An 18002-nucleotide genomic window follows, 5' to 3' on the forward strand; every position below is an offset into this window, starting at 1 on the left:
AAACCCCTTCCTCCTTTCCTATTGGACCCAGATCTATGATCATCACTAGAAAGGATAATGAGGGTGGACCCCATCAAACACTATGCCCAAGAACAGACAAATAATACCATTGAGCTGGGGAGTTGGGCCCAAAAGAGCTGCTCATCTCTTTAAAGTGGGCCCCATTCTTCCCTACATAATAACAACAGATTCATTTAGAAAGGAACCCAAATGCTCATCTTCAGTGAAAGCAATTCTGCAGTGACATGAATTTTGTTTACAAATTAAAGCACCGGCTGGTGATTGTTTGGAGCAGTTATGATTTACAACAGGTGCCCTGATCAATCAACCAATCACTCTAATTCATATGAGCGGCGGTCTTGCCTTGCCCCAGTTGTTTCATTTCGGCAAGTAATTGATAACAAACCGCACTCAAGGTATGTTTTATGCAGAAGTTAATAAGAGTTGACAGCTGGTTGTCACTGCTACCCTGGCGCATTCAGCCTCTCCAGCCTGTATTTCTGCTTAATTGTGTTTCAGTGTCATCTGCATGTCAGAAAGAGGCTAGGCTCAGTGGAACCAGAAGGCTGGGGAGGAGGGACAGTCAACCTCCCAGTTCCCTGGCAGTATTGCCCCTTGGACTTCACTGCTTAAGCCCATTTTCTTTATGTAGGTTTTACAGGCCCCTGAACAGGTGACTATACCTCCTGACCTTCCCTATAACTTTGCTTCTTCCACTGGAATATGACGCTTCCAAATCTTCATGGTATTTGTTGATCACCAGTCCAAAAAATCTATGGAAACATGCATCTGGTGTGAAAAAAAAGAGGTTTCCAACCCTACCTATTTGATAAAGTCTATCTCACTCTGTAATTGTGTGGGGGAAAGATATGCTGTTTCTATCATCTGGAGCCTAGAACCCTATATATCAAACAAGATGCATAACCTCACTTCTATGGAACAGACTAACTGATACTGAGTATTTCTCTAACAGTTTATTCTCTCTACCACAGATTCCAGTATACAAACCTTCATAGTTGTTTAGAGACTCCTAAAAGCCAGGTTGGTCCCAAACCTTTTATTTACTATGAATTTCATTAGATCTTTTACAAACACCTTGTGGAAAAAAGCTTTATTACAGGAGTGGATGAGAAGACTAAAGCCTTCCCTGGTAGGCATTTTAGGATCTATAGATCTGTCCACAGAGCCCAAGACCTTGTCCCAGATGGATGAATGATGTTGGCAACAGAGTAAATATTCTGCACTGTCATGGAGTGGGGACAGGGGATATAGAGAGGTGTTTCTTCTTTTTGATTTCCCTCATTTTCTCATCAGTGAATCTGCTTCCCATTTAAGAATGAATCAATGAAAAGTTGAAGTGTGAATGTCAATCAAATTTGAGTAAAATGTGAACTTAAAGTCACTTAATAGGTGATTGGTGGGGGCATCTATCTTATTCTTCACAACAGTGCTGATTTCCATAATTCAGACTCATAGTGAAGGCATTATAAACAAATAATTGACAATCATGGGAATTAGCGTTATGAAAACTTGGAAAAGTTCATTTTCCAAAATATAGATGACCCTTTGTAATTTTAACATGATGTGAATTATAGAAATAAATTATGTAAAAATCTCACCTCGATACTCAACAACATATTTATCTCTAAATACTACTTAGAATATTTTTTTAAATAACAACAAGCAACTCCACTAAGCTGAAAGTACTAAATTCAGTTCCTGCTTCCTACAGTGGATAACCAAATACCCACTGAGGATTGGACTCTTACCTGCTTCTCCCCCTCCCAGAAGCTAAACCTCTGGAAAAGCTGGGCCTTTTAAAGAAATGTTATAAACCACCCTGTAATTTCACTATTGTTAATTGCCTGATTCACCTGACAAGAGCTATTTCCTTTGGGGAATGTATATTGCTCCCTGCCATGGGTTGAATACCTTTCTGCATATACATTATCACCTGCATATCCCCAATCCAATCAGCTTCTGTTAGTGCACTTCCCTCTCTGGGAAGGTTTTTTTTTTTTTTTTTTTTTTTTTTCCTCCCTGCAGTCAAAGCATGGACAATGTCAGAAGATGTGCTTTGGACTATATTTCCATTTTCTAATTTAAGTATCACAATTGTGTTCCTAGCCTCCTATCCTCATGTTCTAAACCTCTCTCCTTAGTATTGGTCCCCTAGACTACATCTGACACATTTCTTGTCCCAGCTTTCCTTTAGGTCCATAACTCCATCATCATCTACTTTCCCTTCCACTTTCACACCTGCTTAGCTCACCTGATTAACCCCATATTTTATTTTCTTTGTCTTTTCCCTTCTACTTTCTTCCAGTTTATCAATAACCCCAGCACTCAACAGGGCCCGGTTGATTTGTTAGTAATTATGAGCACACTGTTCCTGCTCATGGAACCCAGAGATGACTGAGATAGGTTTAAAGCGACAGCAGGAAATAGTAAGGAAATGGGGCATGGCAAAACTCAGCATGAAGCTTTCAGTTCTTTACATGTTTACAATTTTCTGTGCATATATTAAAAGTGTTTTTTTCCTCTTCAGTTCCCAGTTGGGTGTCAAGGCCAAGTTCTGGATGTAACACCCACAAAACTCATTTCCCCCCATTTTTTGCTGCATTATGTTGGGGAGAAGTAAAAAAAGGCTAAAAGCAGATCAATATTTCATTAACATGGCTGGAGTTTTATTTAAGAGAGAGGAAAGAAAAATGATTAGGAAAATTTTATTCATTAGTGGACTATAGCTCTTTAGAAGAGCTAAAATGTTAATGGGCTAGCTTTTATTCTCTACTCTTTAAACTTAAGCGTGAAATTATAGTTTTGAGACTTTTGTGTTTGATTGGATCTGCTGGTGAGGAGAAGGGAAGAAATGGACCTATCTTATAGATTCATGGGGTAAGCCCCTCCGAAAGGCACTCTTGACCTAAAGATGTAAATGATGCTGGAAACAACCAGGAGGCTTAGCATTGATTCAAAGTGGCCCCTGAAAGTTAGCACTCTTTCTCTCCAGCGGAGCACCCTTTCCTCACATTTGAACACTTTCTCATGTACCTGAGTGTAAAATTTTATTCCACAGCTATAGCGTGTGTGTAAGTGCGGGGACTGAAATTATGGAAAGAAAAATAATTTCCACAAATAAAGCGGGGATATTAAAAAACTCAAACATCCAGTATTGGCATCTTGTAGGAACAGAGTCTAAAAGGCTAAGAGGCTGGAAACTGAGTTGAGTCTCATCACTTACATGGTGTATAGGACCATGAGAAAGTCATTTATTGTCTATCTCAGTTTCAGCACTTGGAGTGTTGAAGAATGTCTAATCTGCCTGACTTTGAAAGAGTGGCTGCAGGGTTTCTCAGGGTCTCTAGTTGATAAATAGCTATTGGGATGCAAGTCCACCCTGGAAATGTGAACTTTTTCCTTTTGAGAGGAAACTCATACCATTCAAAAACTCTGACAGACTCTCAGAGCATTTTACCTTCTAGGTCAGAAGAATCCCAACAGAATCAATTGTAACAGAAATTTGGCAATTTCTTTACTTCCCATGAAAGAAAATCCACACCAATCACAAAGTGTTTATGTGGGGAAGGGGCCAGAACTAACGGGAAAAACAGTGGAAGAGAATGGAGGTTGAACTGAAACTAACCAAACAGGATATCCTTAAGACCAATGAAAATGCCCCACAGTCACAACATTTGAACCTTGGATTCCAGCCACACTAGCCTTTCCAAGAAATCCCAGCATATTTTCTGCTGTCTAAGGTGTTAAACAGATTGTATATTGGCCTCTGATTGCACCAAAAACTTTTTTCTTAAAGTTTAGGTGAGCCTTTTTCTGAGTTAAGCAATATGATGGTGGCAGTGATCATTTTTATTAGCTGGGTACACCCTCTTCCTCCCCCTAGATTTCTAATCTTAATGGAACTGAGAGTTAAGAATGATTTTTTAATGTCTCGTTGGATTTTTAGACTGTTAATGTACCGAATCCTTCTCATTATTACTTTATTGATTGCTCATTGACCAGCCCCCTTCAAATCGTATTAACCACCCTCTGCCGGTTTAGATTGGGAGAGTTTAAAAAGCACCTTTCATTGCTCTCCCCCAACCCCCACTCCCACACCCCGCCCACTTCTGCCATGGATTTGAGACTAGGCAGCTTAATGGGAGCTCTAATGGGGCAGCTAAGAGGAGAGGGGCCACGGTCCCTGCCGATTGCATTAATAGCTCAAAGGGGGCCAATACAGAAAATTAGCCGTAAACGAGCTCTGGAGATCTTCAAATGAAAGAGCCATTTATCACGCTGGCTACCTTCACTCCACTCGTTTGCTCTCTCTACTGGGAACAACTCATTTCCTCTTAACTAAATTACTTCAGAAATGTCAGCTAAGCCCAGATAGCAAACATAACAAGAGAGGGAGCCCGTAATGTATGGGGTGATATAAACACAGGTGAAAAATTAGACTGGTTAAATTTTAGAAGGGGCCTTGCCATAACTGGAGAAAGAGACATAGAGATAGAGACATGTATCATTTATGCCTAAGTCTTCTAGCTTCATAAACACAGGGTCAGAGACCCCCAAACCTAGACCACTTGCCAATCTTTTACTAATGAGGTAGAATTTTTTTTTATCTGCCTAAAAGCCCATTAGAAAATATATTAAGAAACTATGTCTTCTTCCAGGTGCTGAAATTTGAATGTTTAGTTCACAAGACTTTCTCACCTCTTTTACAATTAATCTCTTGGAAACATCTCTCATAATTGGGGAGATGATGAGCAAAGATGGGAGCCTAGGGTGCAGGAAAGGAGCTAATGAACCCACCACAACTTTAAGTGGCTTATAGTGAGTTAAAAAAGTAAATCAACCTTGTATTCTTATTTTGCCTATGGCTCTCTAAAGAAAAAAAATGACGTTAGAATCTTTTCTTAATGTAATAAAGCAAATATGTCAAATATTAAATAATGGAATTGACCTACCATTTCATCATATTCATACCACACCTCTGAATCAATTAAAGTAACTGGGATGCTACTTAAATATTTTAAGCTGCACATTTTTAAAAAACTGCACATTTGGGGGGACATAAAATGTACTCTTGTGTTTCCAAAAACAGAACCATCAACTTTAGTCGTCATTCTCCTTTTCTTATTCCTGGAGACAACCTTGCACATCAATATTCACATTTCACTGACAGACATATACAAGCTCTGAAACCAAAGCATCCCACATCTAAGAAAATCTCCAGCTCTGTTTTGCTAGGCAAGCTAAGTTACAAATATTTTTATTGGACCGGCTATGAATAACATTTCTGATTGGTCATCTGTTGGGCTTGTTCCCCTACCAGCCCAAATGATGTTGCTAGGATACAGAACACTGAGCTAAGTGGTTCTAGTTTTCCATGAAAAGGGAGGAGGAACTAAAACAAACCGAAAAAGGCCAATGGAGAAGCTCCTCCCCGACCCCACCCTAATCAACCAGCAATTAACAGAAAGAGGAGACCCAAGAGAAAATGGGAAAAGTGAGCTGTCAGTCAGCAGAGTTGCAAATTTAAGCACCGAGCCTGGTTATCCTAGCAAACCCAAAAGCTGGCATTAAAAGCCAAAACAATATTATTTAAAGACAGAGAGAGAGATGTTTGAAGCAACCATTAAAATAAATGGTTTTGCCCCAAACCTTACTATATTTCGGGATATTCATTCCAAGGCCCAATGGCATCTTTAGTACAGCTTCCCTTACCCACCTTCAAAGCTACTCTTCCTGCCTTTGTAAAAGAAGACAATTTAGAATACCTCACCCTGTTTGGAATCCTTATTCCACAACCCTCCTACTATCCCATTTGAGTCTGGATGAATTACTTCCCAAAGCACTTTTTCTTTTAATTGTTTTTGTTGAATGTCAAGTGGCTCAAGTGAATCATAAATGATTGAAAGCTGGGGATTGTTGACACTAAATATAGGGACAGAATTTCTCCAGCATCCATAAGAAAGGGTTACAGTATTAAAATTGTATCTTCAAATGCCAGTTCCTGTGATAATTAAAGATTGCCCTGTTTACACATTTAAGCTCCTAAATGTGTGGCATGTGAGTGACATTCAGGCCTTTCAGCAGCTACACTAATCGCCAGAAATTCTCTCAGTGACTGTCAGAGAAGAGGAGAAAAAATTAAGCAGCTGCAATACGCCCAAAATGAGTTATTGTAATTACATTTAATTAGTTTAATTAGTTAATTATTTTGCTTACAGCTGTACAAGAGACTGCAAACATTTGTTAATATCACATGCCCTTTAACAGTATGGGGTGATTCCACAGTCACACTAAATCATGAATGCATATGTAGGAAGATTTAGAAATGTGCATAGGCTGTCTCAGCTTCTCAGGATGCGCATATTTAGCAACACATTTGGCACAATGAAAAAATAAATAAATAAAAAACACATAAAACATAGAGAACTGGGAACAAAATTATCACCAAAAAATCAAATACAAAATGAAGAAAGAGCTGTCTCAATAACGTAGGATTTAACTCAGCCAACTCCAGTTATCATTGAAATAATTGTAGCACCTTCTTGAAACCAGTGTTTACCAGCCAATTCCACACATGATGATAGCTCAATTATTTAAGATGTATCGAGAATAGCTACCAAATATGCCATAAGAAAAATTGCAACAGTCTGTCTCACTCATCTGAGTTTGTGTCTGAGGTTTTCATTCTCCCTTGCCCAACTTCCATCTTCCCAACATGCCTTTCCCCTTAGTCTGACAGCCATTGTCCTATGATTGTGAACATTTACGTCGTATCAAATAATGAATTCCCCCAAAGTGAAAACTCATCATAAAGACATTAATGCACAAGAAAACTTTGCTTACTTTTGGGGGGAATAATCCATACCTTTTTTAATGACAGACTGGTCCAATAGATTCATGCCGCTGTTATTGGCATCTTCAACTGACTGTGAATATAAAAACATCACTATTCAAATTGACTGGATATTAAAGAATTGCACACATAAATCATGTTATTCCAAACTGGAACTTCTGTTATTTCCATTTATATTAATTCACAAAGGGCTGTTTTATTATTATTATTACCTCCAAATTGACATAGAAATGAAATTTACTCAAATTATAAATTTTTCCAATGGAAGAAGTGGAGAAAGAAAACTTTGAGAGACATCTGGGATGCAACATTGGTTTAGTTATTATATAAAACATAGATATTAGACAGATAAACCTTTATATTATTTGCTGTTATGCATCGTAAAAATTTGGCAACAGCTGACAGATTTTCACCAATATTAGTAAGAGCAATTTGTGTTTTCCATTCTATCCCAGTGCATCTTAACCCCAGAGCCATTTTACAAATACATAATAGTTTACATTATGGGATTTTAATTAAAGTCTGAGCAATTTGGAATGGAATGCAAACAGCAACACATAGGAACATGTTTGCAAGCCTCTAGGACTGCACACCCATTACAGTTCATACACGTTCCTGTAAACTATGAGCTTCTTGCTGCACAATGACAATCTCTCGGAGGAACCTTCACAATTTACCCTTCCTCCCAGCCCTGCTGATGCTGCTTCCCAGCAAGGAGCACACCTGCTATGAAGGCAGTAACTACAGACAAGCAGACACACACAAAGGTCTAGATCCTCCCAGTCAGCGCCTAGGTAATTGCAAGGAATGTTCATCTTCCATGCCACAGTTTCATTCCAGAGAAGGAAAGTTTTAACTCTGAGCACTGGTAGCACTTCTGAGAGGAAATAGCTGTTGGAGCAAGTTTCTTACTGTCAGAATACACATGAACAGTTCTGGCTGTGCATCCCAGGGCATCCAAAAGCAGTGAGTTCCCTTTCTCTCCCACCAAGAAAATAAATACTAGGTCTTTCTAAAATCTACAACTACTTTCTTGAGCCTTCAAAACCTAAGTTGGGACCAAATTGTTACCCACTTTATAGAGAAGTAAAAAGCAAAGGGCTTGAGAGTAAGGAGGTGTTTTCACAGCACTCACACCCACTCATGCTGCATCCTCAGAGAGTGAGTTCATCATAAGAAAAAGACTGTCTACCCCAAACAAGCAACACTTTAGAAATGAGATGATCTAATCGTAGAGGGGGCATGTTGATTTGTTTCTTTTCATTTTTAATAGTCACTCTTTTGTTCTCAGAAAGGTGAGCAAAATTGTTATTCTCTATAGGAACTGTTTTCCTTGCTGCAACATGCCATGCACATCTTAAGAAATAGTAAAAAGGTGTTTTAAAAATATTTCATGTAACTTGTTCATAAATCCTCAGGGGACCCCGCCACACACAAACACACACGATTCACACCTTTCTATGATCATGTGTATACAGTGACAATGTGTCCACGCAAGACAGAAATATTTTCCTGTGCCGTGAGCAGCCAGACCCTGACTTACACTGACCCGGACCCGGGAACCCCCACACCTTACCCTCACTCTTGTACCTAAATATGTATAAACGCCTCATCAGCGACGTGGGGTAGTTGTGGTAGTTAATGAGAAGGCTCTTGTCTGATTTTCTATCTAATTACGGCCGCCTGCTGGGTTTTTGTACAGGATATTCACGCAGCATGCTGGCGCTTAATCGTCACAGGGAGGATCGTAAAGATTTAATTAGGACTGCATGCGGAAGTGCAGAAAAACAACTCAGACTCGTAATTACTAGACTTCTTTAGTTAAAAGTGATACCAGGGGTTGCTTTAAGACACTCGGGTGTGTTTGAGTGTGTGTATGTGTTTGGGGGGGAGTTGACTTAACATCCTTATGTGCTCATATTCATGGGTGCTAGAGGTGATGGGAGGTAAGAGAGCAAAGGTGGGAAGAAGAAAAGAGGTATACATGGCAACTAAACAAATCCCAAACTAGGTGTCATTTCACTCCCTCTGTCTCTCTCTCTGTAGGTGTTTTCCTGAGTTTTTAACACTTGTAGCCCCCTCCCCAACCACACACACACACACACACACACACACACAAACACACACTCGCGCACGCATGCACAATGGGTGAAATGTAGCATACCCAGAACCCAAACAGCGATTTGCTAGTTTAATAGCCCCTGTGAGTAAATTGAAATAGAAATTGACAGGGTTTTATAGTTTCATTTAAAAAAAATATTAGAAGCATTTGGTTAATTAGCTCTCCTCCTTCTCTTCTCTCACGGTGGGGGCTGTGGCCCTGAGTGTGTGCGTCTGGGTCACACAACAAAACCCTCAACCCATAGGCAGGGCAGCACCCTCAGGGTCTGCCTGCTCCCTGGCTCAGGGGGATCTGGAACACACACAAGGTCCCTGAGATCAGAACAAGTGACCTTAAGATCCAGACCTAGGCACTCTCTGGTCCTTTTAAAGACTGGACCAGCACAGGCTACCCATTCTATAGCTGCAGGGAGTGTTGAAATGCCGACCTGCTTGTGTAACTTTAGCCCCCGTACCCCAGATCCCTAACTCAGAAATGGATCCTTCTGTATTAAGCAGATGAGTGGAAGCCTCTGGATTCGAGGCTGTGGTCCTGGAAACATAACCCCTGGTCTTTGTCACCTGCCCTGCATCAGTCAACTTCACCCTGGCCTCAGGAAGGAAGTCTGTCATCACTGCGGAGACAGAGAGCATCCCTGTCTTTGCTGTTTCCCTCTAGGGACAGGAACAGGGTGTGTCCCTTGCACTACAGGGGTCGTCCCAAGAAGGTCCTGCGGACCTCCTGGCAGGTGATGGGATGTGATTAAGCAGGGGAGGAACAGGATGGGGTCACGTGAGTGGGGAGCCTGCAAGTGCCCCTGGTCTGCTGCCTACTGCTTTTCTCCTTTCAGCTCTCCACCTCTGTGGTCTGTATTCCCCACAGCAACAACTTGGCCCTGAGGTGCTCTGTTCACACAAACACTCTAAATCCTTTCCGACGCTTTGACAAGACTATTCTCCCAAATGTGCACTGATCTGGCCCTGTTTTTCTCTCAGACTTTGCATTTCACCAAACACAATAAACTCACTCAATTATTTCTTTAAAAACATTTAACTAAAGAAATCTTCTCCTTCTTTTGGGGGAAAAATTCCTGAGTTCTTCGCTGGAGTCACTGGGCCTGCAGGGTGGTGGTGACAGGACCGGCATTAGCATCACCAACAGTAATGGTGATGAGTTGATCTACTTTCATTATCCAGCACTTTGAACCGTGCTCAGAAAGGTTAATTTAAAAACTTTTCCCCCCGAGACACATATTACCCCATGCATTAAAAAAAAAACTATTAAATATTTCCTTTCTCATATGATATTCTGAAATGAGCAGTATCTCTAGACAGGGACAGTCAAGCTCAGTTAAATCAACAAAACCAACATCACTCTTATTACTATCGGTAAATCCAGCCACAAATCAGGTAATTCCATCTTTTCTAAAAAAATAAATAACTGAATTTCTTTTAAAATAATAAACAATCACAGACCACACAGACAGCATTTGATGCTGTCACCACATTTTAACTATTTAAAACTATTTGTTTTTTCAGCAAGGTACAGAAGAATCACTTATGCACCCTTTTCTCTTTCCCATTTTATTTCCCTTTGCTTCAGAGGTATGTCAAAGGATGCATAATAAATACAACTAGGACAATGAAACTGAAGTGTCAATTACATACCTGTAAACTCTACTTATCTTTTCTGCAGACTATTTGACTTAGGGTGAAAAAGCAGACCTGCTCAGAATCACCCAAACAATTTTTAGGAATAATTTCTTTGATGTTTCTTTGTTTAGTTTAACCAAGTATTCTCAACCAAATCAGGCTCCATTGTGTAGACTGCAGATGGGATAGTGGGTGGGTAGGGGGAGTGTTTTGAGCCTTTTGTTTTAAGAAATAAACATGTGATGCCTCTCAACTGGGATGATGGCAGTGGGGAGAGAAGAGTGTTAATATAGCTGGAAGCCAGGAGAGGGAGGTGGAGAATATTACACTACAGTCACTTAATGAACCAAAAAGTGAAAAGAATTTCCAAAATGGTATCTACCGTCATGGACTCCCGAAGTATGGCTTTCTGAGTTTCTCCTTCACATATATTCTATTTCTCAGATGACGACTGCAACTCTATCTTGGAAAAAAGCTCTGTGGCTTATGAGACATTCAAGGCAAAACCTGGCTTAGATGATCATAGCTCATTGTCACGCTTAGCAAAATCTTTGCACATCCAGCAGCAACCTTTGGAGCTTACAGAGGCCCCTGGACCTTCATGCTGAAGCTCTAGCCTCTAGGCAGCCAGGTCTTCACCTGTCAAGTTAGCAGGACAGCCCCACTATAGGGTGTGTGTGTTGGTAAAGAAGGGGTACCAAGCTTGCTTCTACAAAGCACTAGAGAATATGCAGGAGATGGTAGCTGAGGCAGGACAAAAGCATTCGCCTTTATTCTAATAATCTTAAGGTACCAAAACAAATACATATTTCTCTTCTTCAAGATTTAATTTCTCGTGGTTTGGATTATCATAATTAGACCTCTGGAAGTCGCCACTATAGAGCCATACATATAGACATACATAAACAGTTCTATATCACTGTCTAGTCCTGTTCTAAACATGGGAACAAACTCCCCAAAAAGAGACAGAACTGCCCTCTCCTGCCCTCCCCCCTCCCGAAGCATTCTTTATTCGTGGTCTTTTTTGTTTGTTTATTTGTTTGTGGTTACCTGGACGTCTTCCATGCCGGGATGGCCGAGGCCGTGCAGCGAGAGGCTGTCACCCATGCCCGCGTCCAGGCCGTGGTGCGCCGAATGCAGCAGCACGTCCGGCCGGCGGACCGAGTGGTAGTCCCTCCGGGGGTCAAGGCCCGAGAGCTGGGGCAAGGCGGCCCGAGGCTGGGGCAGGAGAGAGCCGGCTTCCGAACCCACTTCTTGCCGCTGTCGTTGCCCCCAGGGATGCTGCTGGGGCTGGTGCAGTGGGTTCAGGGAGTAGGGGTCGTTGACGTGGGAGTAGGGGTCCTGGCTCTGGTGGTAGGGGAGCGGCTGGTAGGGGGGTGGAAAGTAGGGAGGCTGAAAGTCCGACGACGGGGTGTGGGACAGCGGCGGGGCGCTCGAGTAGGGTCCTTGGGACACCGAGCCCAGCTGGGAGAGCCGCGAGCTGTGGCTCGGGACACCATCGTGCCGGTCCTGGGAGCGGAGAGAGGAAAGGACAGAGAGCGAGAGAAGGAGACAGAGAAAGAGAAAGAGACAGAGGCAGAGAGAGACAGAGTGACAGAGAGGAAGAAAAAAAATACAAGTGACAAATGGAGAAGCCCGGCTTTTGTACGGTCTTCCCGGGACAAGGGAAGCAAGGATCTGAAACTCAGATCCCCCAAGTTGACTCAGAGGGCCACATGATTTCAGCAATTTCAAACCCGAGGCTTGGGGAGTAAATGGGAAAGGAATCACCCACTTTAACATTTTAGCCACCTTTTGGGGAGTGCAAAGCAGGCAAAAGGCAGGGATACAGGAACAGTGTGTATGGAGGGAGATTCTAAACGCCTTAACTAAAATTGTAGGAGTCTTACATATGGTGCTTGCTCCTGTGGGTGTTTTTAACTACTTTTTTCTAACTCTTCCAGAGGTCCAAATCACAACAAATAAAACTTCATAGTATTTGCTGTGCTGCTCCCCCTGATTAAAAACCAACTTCTGCCTTGGCTGGAAATGCAGCTGGCTGATCAAGAGGAGCTTTCCACACAACCAGACCATTCCAAGAGCTCTAAGGAATCAGCCTGGTCTGAGTTCCCAGTCACTCCTCCCTCCCCAGGAGAAATTAAATAACTTAAATAGTATTTCATTGAAATGGATCTCATTCGAAATCATATCCTAAGCCCATGTTGAATTAAGTTGAGTTGTGGTTCACAGGAGTTATTTCTAAGACTGTTTTTCTATATCTAATGCTGTTATACTCAGGGTGTGAAAATGAAGGACCTAAAGTTGGGGTGGGGGAAAATAAAAGCCCAGACAACTTATTCCTGGTCCTATCTGGAGTGTGAACTAAGTGAAAGAAGAAGGGGGAGGTGTGTATATGGGGGGGGTGGACTTTGTTTCTCCCTCTCTTCTGTGGAACTCCCCATGGTTCTTTTTGCAGAAATAGTCACCTAAATTTCCAAACTGCAATGGCAAATAAAAAGTTTTTCTTTTTGACCTCTCCCCTCCCAGCTGACTCATGGAGCTCAGACGGAGAACACACAATGCAGAGAGAAGCAGCTGCAGCCTCGTCCAATTATGGTGCTAAATTACCAAGCCAAAGGCGCTCAAAGGAAGACAGAGAGAGACAGAGAGTGTGAGACACACACACACAGAGACGCAGAGACAGAGAGACAGTGAGAGGAGGGAGCATGCAATTCTGGTAACACGTGAATCCAAACTCACCATGGATGAATAGGTGTGGACTAACATCTGGAAAAAAAAGCCTGGTTACTGCTCAAAATCAAACAATGATTTAAAAAAAATCAAGGAGTCCAGCAGAGAAGCGAGCTGGACACAGGAGCTGAGCTTGATGTGTTTCCAAGACAAACCATCAAAAAAAAAAAAAAAAAAAAATTCACTCCCCCCACCCCACCCCAACAAGATTGGCGATGCCTATCACACACAGACAGAACTATTCATCTGTCTCTTTGCTGTCTTTTTGGCCTCTTTTCTTCTGTCGTTCTTCGGGGCTCCAGATGCAGTCCTCTTCCACCCGAAGCTGGGCTCAGACTGCTCGGGCGCCCCTTCCTCCCTCCGCTTGCCTACACCGCCTCATAATAATTGATATTCATGACTATTAATATTACACGAGTACTTTAAAGGGAGAATGGAGGACAAATGGAGCGTGAAGCAGCAGCGAGCGCAGAGCTCCCCTACTATTGTAAATGACGTTCATTCAGTGGAGAATTACTAGATGTAATCAGACGAGGGGGCTGGCAAAGGCAGACTGGGGAAAAAGTTTAGCAGAAAAGAGGCAGAACTTCAATTAACTGTGCCTTGGACACGAGTAAAGCAGCCCCTGCTCCTTTGGACAAGGCAGTGAGGGAGAACAGTGCGGGGAGGTTGTATAGAATGGAGGTGTCCTCCTACCTGGAGAGAGACTTTCCTAATCGGAGGAATTGATTGCCCTGGGCGCTTTGTGTGCGGATTACAAAAACAAAATAAAAAGGATTGCTTCATCATTTGGAGGCGAGAGAAAAGAAAATTGGTGGGCCTGGTTATTTACAGTAACTTTTGCAGACTTTTGCTAAATGTGGAAGATTACGCTCATTTGTTAAAGGACAGACGCGAGATGTAGGCTTTTCATTCCTTGTGCAGCCTTCTCCTGTTTAGTGCTCACATAGTTTGCGATTTTTACCTCAGTTTAAAACATAAGCCATCAATCTTCACATACACTAAACTTATCCTTTCCAGGCAAAGCCAGGGGCAACAGAAAACCTTTTTGGATGTTTCAGGAACCCGTTCAACTGGCCTGACTGCCATTTCTGTTAAAGTTCAACCTTAGTCCAGACTTAAATAGGCTCCTTCCACCAAGCTGCGGATTCTGTTTTTTGAGCAGAAAATTTAGGCAGACAGGACTACCTGTAATATTCCCTCTCTCCCTGTTTCTTTCTCTCTCTCTCTCCTCTCTCTTTCCCTCCCCCCTTTTCTCTTCTCTCTTCCCTCCCTTCCACTCCACCCCCTCTCTTCCTCTCTCCCTCCCTCCTTTCTTCTCTCCCTCCCTCCTTTCCCATTTAGCTACTTTACTTTCTGTAAAGAACGAGCGTTACCCCGGTTACTTTTTAGAACCCACTGAAATGCCTCTACATACATATACCTTGAGCTGTTTTCACCATGGCCCCATGGCTGCTAATGTCATGCCCACTTTGGGCGCCAATATTCTTTAGGACAGTTCTAGTGCCTTCGACTCTACCATTATCCCGCCTGTTAAGGAAAGAAAAGGAGGCCGAACCGAAACAATCCCCACCAGGCGCGTAGGCGAGGCTCTTGGTTACAGTCGATACACAATCACAAAGAGGAAAGGAAAACCCCAAGCATCATTCAGCAACAAGACGAATCTCTCTCCTCTGCGCTCTCGGGCTCTCTTGCTTTTCTCCCTCTCCTCTCTTCTCCTCTCCTCCTCCTCTCTCCTACACACCTCCACACATACACCCCAACTTTAGGATTCGGGAAGGGCAGGAGGTGTGGGCGCCGGGCGCTGCCTGTGGGCGCTCGTCGGAGCCCGAGTCCCGCAGGAGCTTGCGGGCCGCTCCTGTGAGTCGCCCACTCTTATGATCTTCGAGGCGGCTCCCCGCTGGGCTTTCAGGAGCTGTCCGGATCCGGAGGAGTCGCGTGTCTTTCTCGGTTCTTTGGGGAGCCTCTGCGTCCCTCCACCTTTCGTCCGACCAAGCGGCCCAAGCCCGCCACCCGGGAGTGTGCTTCTCTTCCTTCCTTTTCTCTCCAACTTTTCCTGTTAGTAATCTCCATGTTCCGCTTCGCCCGTCTCGACTTCCCCCCTTTTCTAACTCCGCTTCGCCTTTCCTTTCGCCTTTCTGAAGTTTTTATTTCCTGCCTCGACGTCTCCGCAAAGCCTTCGCTTCTTCCCTTACCCTGGCAACCACCTAGGGCTGTCCCAGGCCATTCCGCTCAAGAGCGAGGCTCCGCGGGCTTCCCGGTCCCCGGCCCAGCCAGCCGCGCGCCCCGCGCCTAGCCCGCCTCGCCCTCGAGTAGCGGAGCCGCCCGGCCTCCGCTTCAGCCCTCGCCCGAGCCAGAAAAGGGCATTGGCGAGCGCGGCCCCGGCCTCGGAGGCGGCTGGCGTTCTCCCGGCTGGGCGCAACTTCTCCTGTCCCGGAAGAGTTGAGCTAGCCTCAGCGCTAGAGACCCGTGCGCATTGAATGTGGGCAGAAATTTCTGTAAAAGATGCCCAAACAGGGGGCGGCTGCGTTCTCTGTTTGGACGCACTGACCCTCAAGGAAGCAAAACACAAGAAAATAGAAAATAATAAACTGCTACGACTCCTTCGATTTTGCTCTATCCATCCGTATCTCCATCCGTCTATCTACCTCTTTCCCGCTAATTCTCTGTCCTCTACTTGGAACCATTTGTTATCAATTTCAGAAATTTTATTGAAAATAAAAATTAAAAGCCCGAGTCTGTTACAAATGAGGCTTGAAAACCCAATTCTCTCCCACACTTAAAACGAGAAAAGCCCCTGCCTTTATCAGAATCTCGATTTTCTCTGACAGCGTGCCCACATTCAGTAGCACCACATTCCCCATCAGAGCTCAAAAGGGTGGGGTGGGGTGGGGGGAGGCGAGGAAAAGAGAAAGAAAAATAAAATAAATTTTAAAAATTCCTAAATTAAAGTTGTCAGATTTCAACTTTAAAGTCCCTTTTCAGAACAGCGAAGTCTCCCCTAGCCAGCTTTTCTAAAAGTTAAAGAAAGATGAGAAAACCGACCGGAAATCTACGAGTAAATAGCTTAAAAATACATATCAGTTGGGGTATCAAGAAGCTCAAATTCTCTATCTGCAAAGCTCTAAGATGCATCTGGGGATGTCGACTCACCTCATAGATATCTTCGTACTTGACATTCTCCACGAGCTTCCAGAGCATGATGGCAGCCTGGTCTCTAGGAGGTGAGTGCATTCATGTGAGGAGCAGATGTCTGGCTTCTCAGGACTCCGCTGTCTGTAATGATCCATCTATAATTGGAAATGGGGGATACACACCAAATCCGACGCTCCTCTCCCATCGCAACTTATATCTGTTGTCTCAAACAATAGGCTGGACAAGTAAGCCTCAGCAAAGAGAAAAAACATTATTGCACACACAGGAGTTAGATGCAACCCACAGACATATATATTATAAAAATCATAAACCCATATTTACACCCAGACACCCACATATAGTTATATAAGCACCTCTGGGTCACACAGTCTGCAGACTCCAAATGTGCATTTAACAGAGAGTTGTTCAGGGTGATTAATATAATATACACATTTTAAAACCTCTATATCGAAAATGACAAATCATTGTAGCCACTAACTGAAGTCTTTGCAATTCATAAGGAGAAACTAGGGGCCATCAGTCCCCTATTTTCTATGTAGATTTTAAAGGGGGACCATTACCAAGATTTTAAAACACAAAAGCTCCTTCCTATTCATGTATGTTCCGGAGGAGAGTATTTTGAAAGACTGGATATGGGGGATTTTAAGGACTATCTCTCTGTGTTGATGGCTACACAACTTTTTTTTTTTTTTTAACTTTATCTGTGTCACTGTAGAACAAAAAAGCTAGCCACCATTGGTGACCATTTCTAATATTTTCTGGTCGTTTTGCCTAAAACCTTTGGAAACTTAAATACACCTCAGTTTGCGCTGCTTGTTATTTTAGGTGTTGTTTGTGTGCATTTTCAAGGGATTCCATGCGCCATTCCTCTTGGCTGGAGTCTCCATTTTATCAAGTTTTTTTCAGATGTTGGAGGCAACATACGCACACATACACAAAAGGTTAATTCTGAGCCTTCTTTGCAGAGGCAAAGGACGTTTTATATTTGCATCTGTTGTGTATGACTTGTAAGTGGTTTTAATCATGGAGAGTCAAGAAATGGCCACCCGAATCTTTGAAAAGGTTTAAGCAGAATGTCTTCAAAGAGACAGTGAAAAATATTTTCGGGCATGTGGAATTTTTTTTTTTGTTTGTTTTGTTTTTTGTATAATTTTTCTTACTAAGGTGATTCATATAGTTTTTTAAAAAAGAAAACATCATCAGCAACAAGAACAATATTAACCAGAATTAGAAAATGGGCACCTTTTAAGGCGCATGGATTCTGAATTTTGTAATGAAATGAATACTCATCTGTTCCCCCCTTTCCCATCCCCTCTGTTTTTCTACTCCCTTTCAGGGTTCAGAAAGCTCCTCACAGCCGGGAACAGACGCCCAGAAGAGGATCTCTGCCCCTGGGACAGAAGAGAAATGCCAGGAGGGACCGAGGAGGGATGGGGCAATTTGGGGTGGAAGTTATTAAGTGTGGTGAGAGTGAATCTGCAAAGGGTGA

At 42.9% G+C, this 18002-nt stretch overlaps 1 protein-coding gene across 3 annotated transcripts in view; it reads right to left on the minus strand.

Annotated features, from left to right (window-relative positions):
• TFAP2B (transcription factor AP-2 beta (activating enhancer binding protein 2 beta)) overlaps positions 1–16818 on the minus strand; it is a 28864-nt gene extending 12046 nt beyond the window's left edge. Inside the window, exons 1-4 of one of the 3 annotated variants that reach the window (XM_011960246.1) lie at positions 16511–16689; positions 13367–13393; positions 11678–12136; positions 6887–6947 (exon numbers count right to left, since the gene is read on the minus strand). In XM_011960246.1, the coding sequence (XP_011815636.1) occupies positions 6887–6947; positions 11678–12136; positions 13367–13393; positions 16511–16591 (628 nt within the window). In that variant the 5' untranslated portion in view covers positions 16592–16689. Of the gene's footprint in view, positions 1–6886; positions 6948–11677; positions 12490–13366; positions 13394–16510 lie in introns of those variants that run through there. The other 2 variants (XM_011960247.1, XM_011960245.1) reach the window with 2 other exon arrangements.
• Between the last annotated feature and the right edge of the window lie 1184 nt (positions 16819–18002).

The sequence above is a fragment of the Colobus angolensis genome, unplaced genomic scaffold, assembly GCF_000951035.1.
Source record: "Colobus angolensis palliatus isolate OR3802 unplaced genomic scaffold, Cang.pa_1.0 Scaffold51, whole genome shotgun sequence".
NCBI lineage: Eukaryota > Metazoa > Chordata > Mammalia > Primates > Cercopithecidae > Colobus > Colobus angolensis.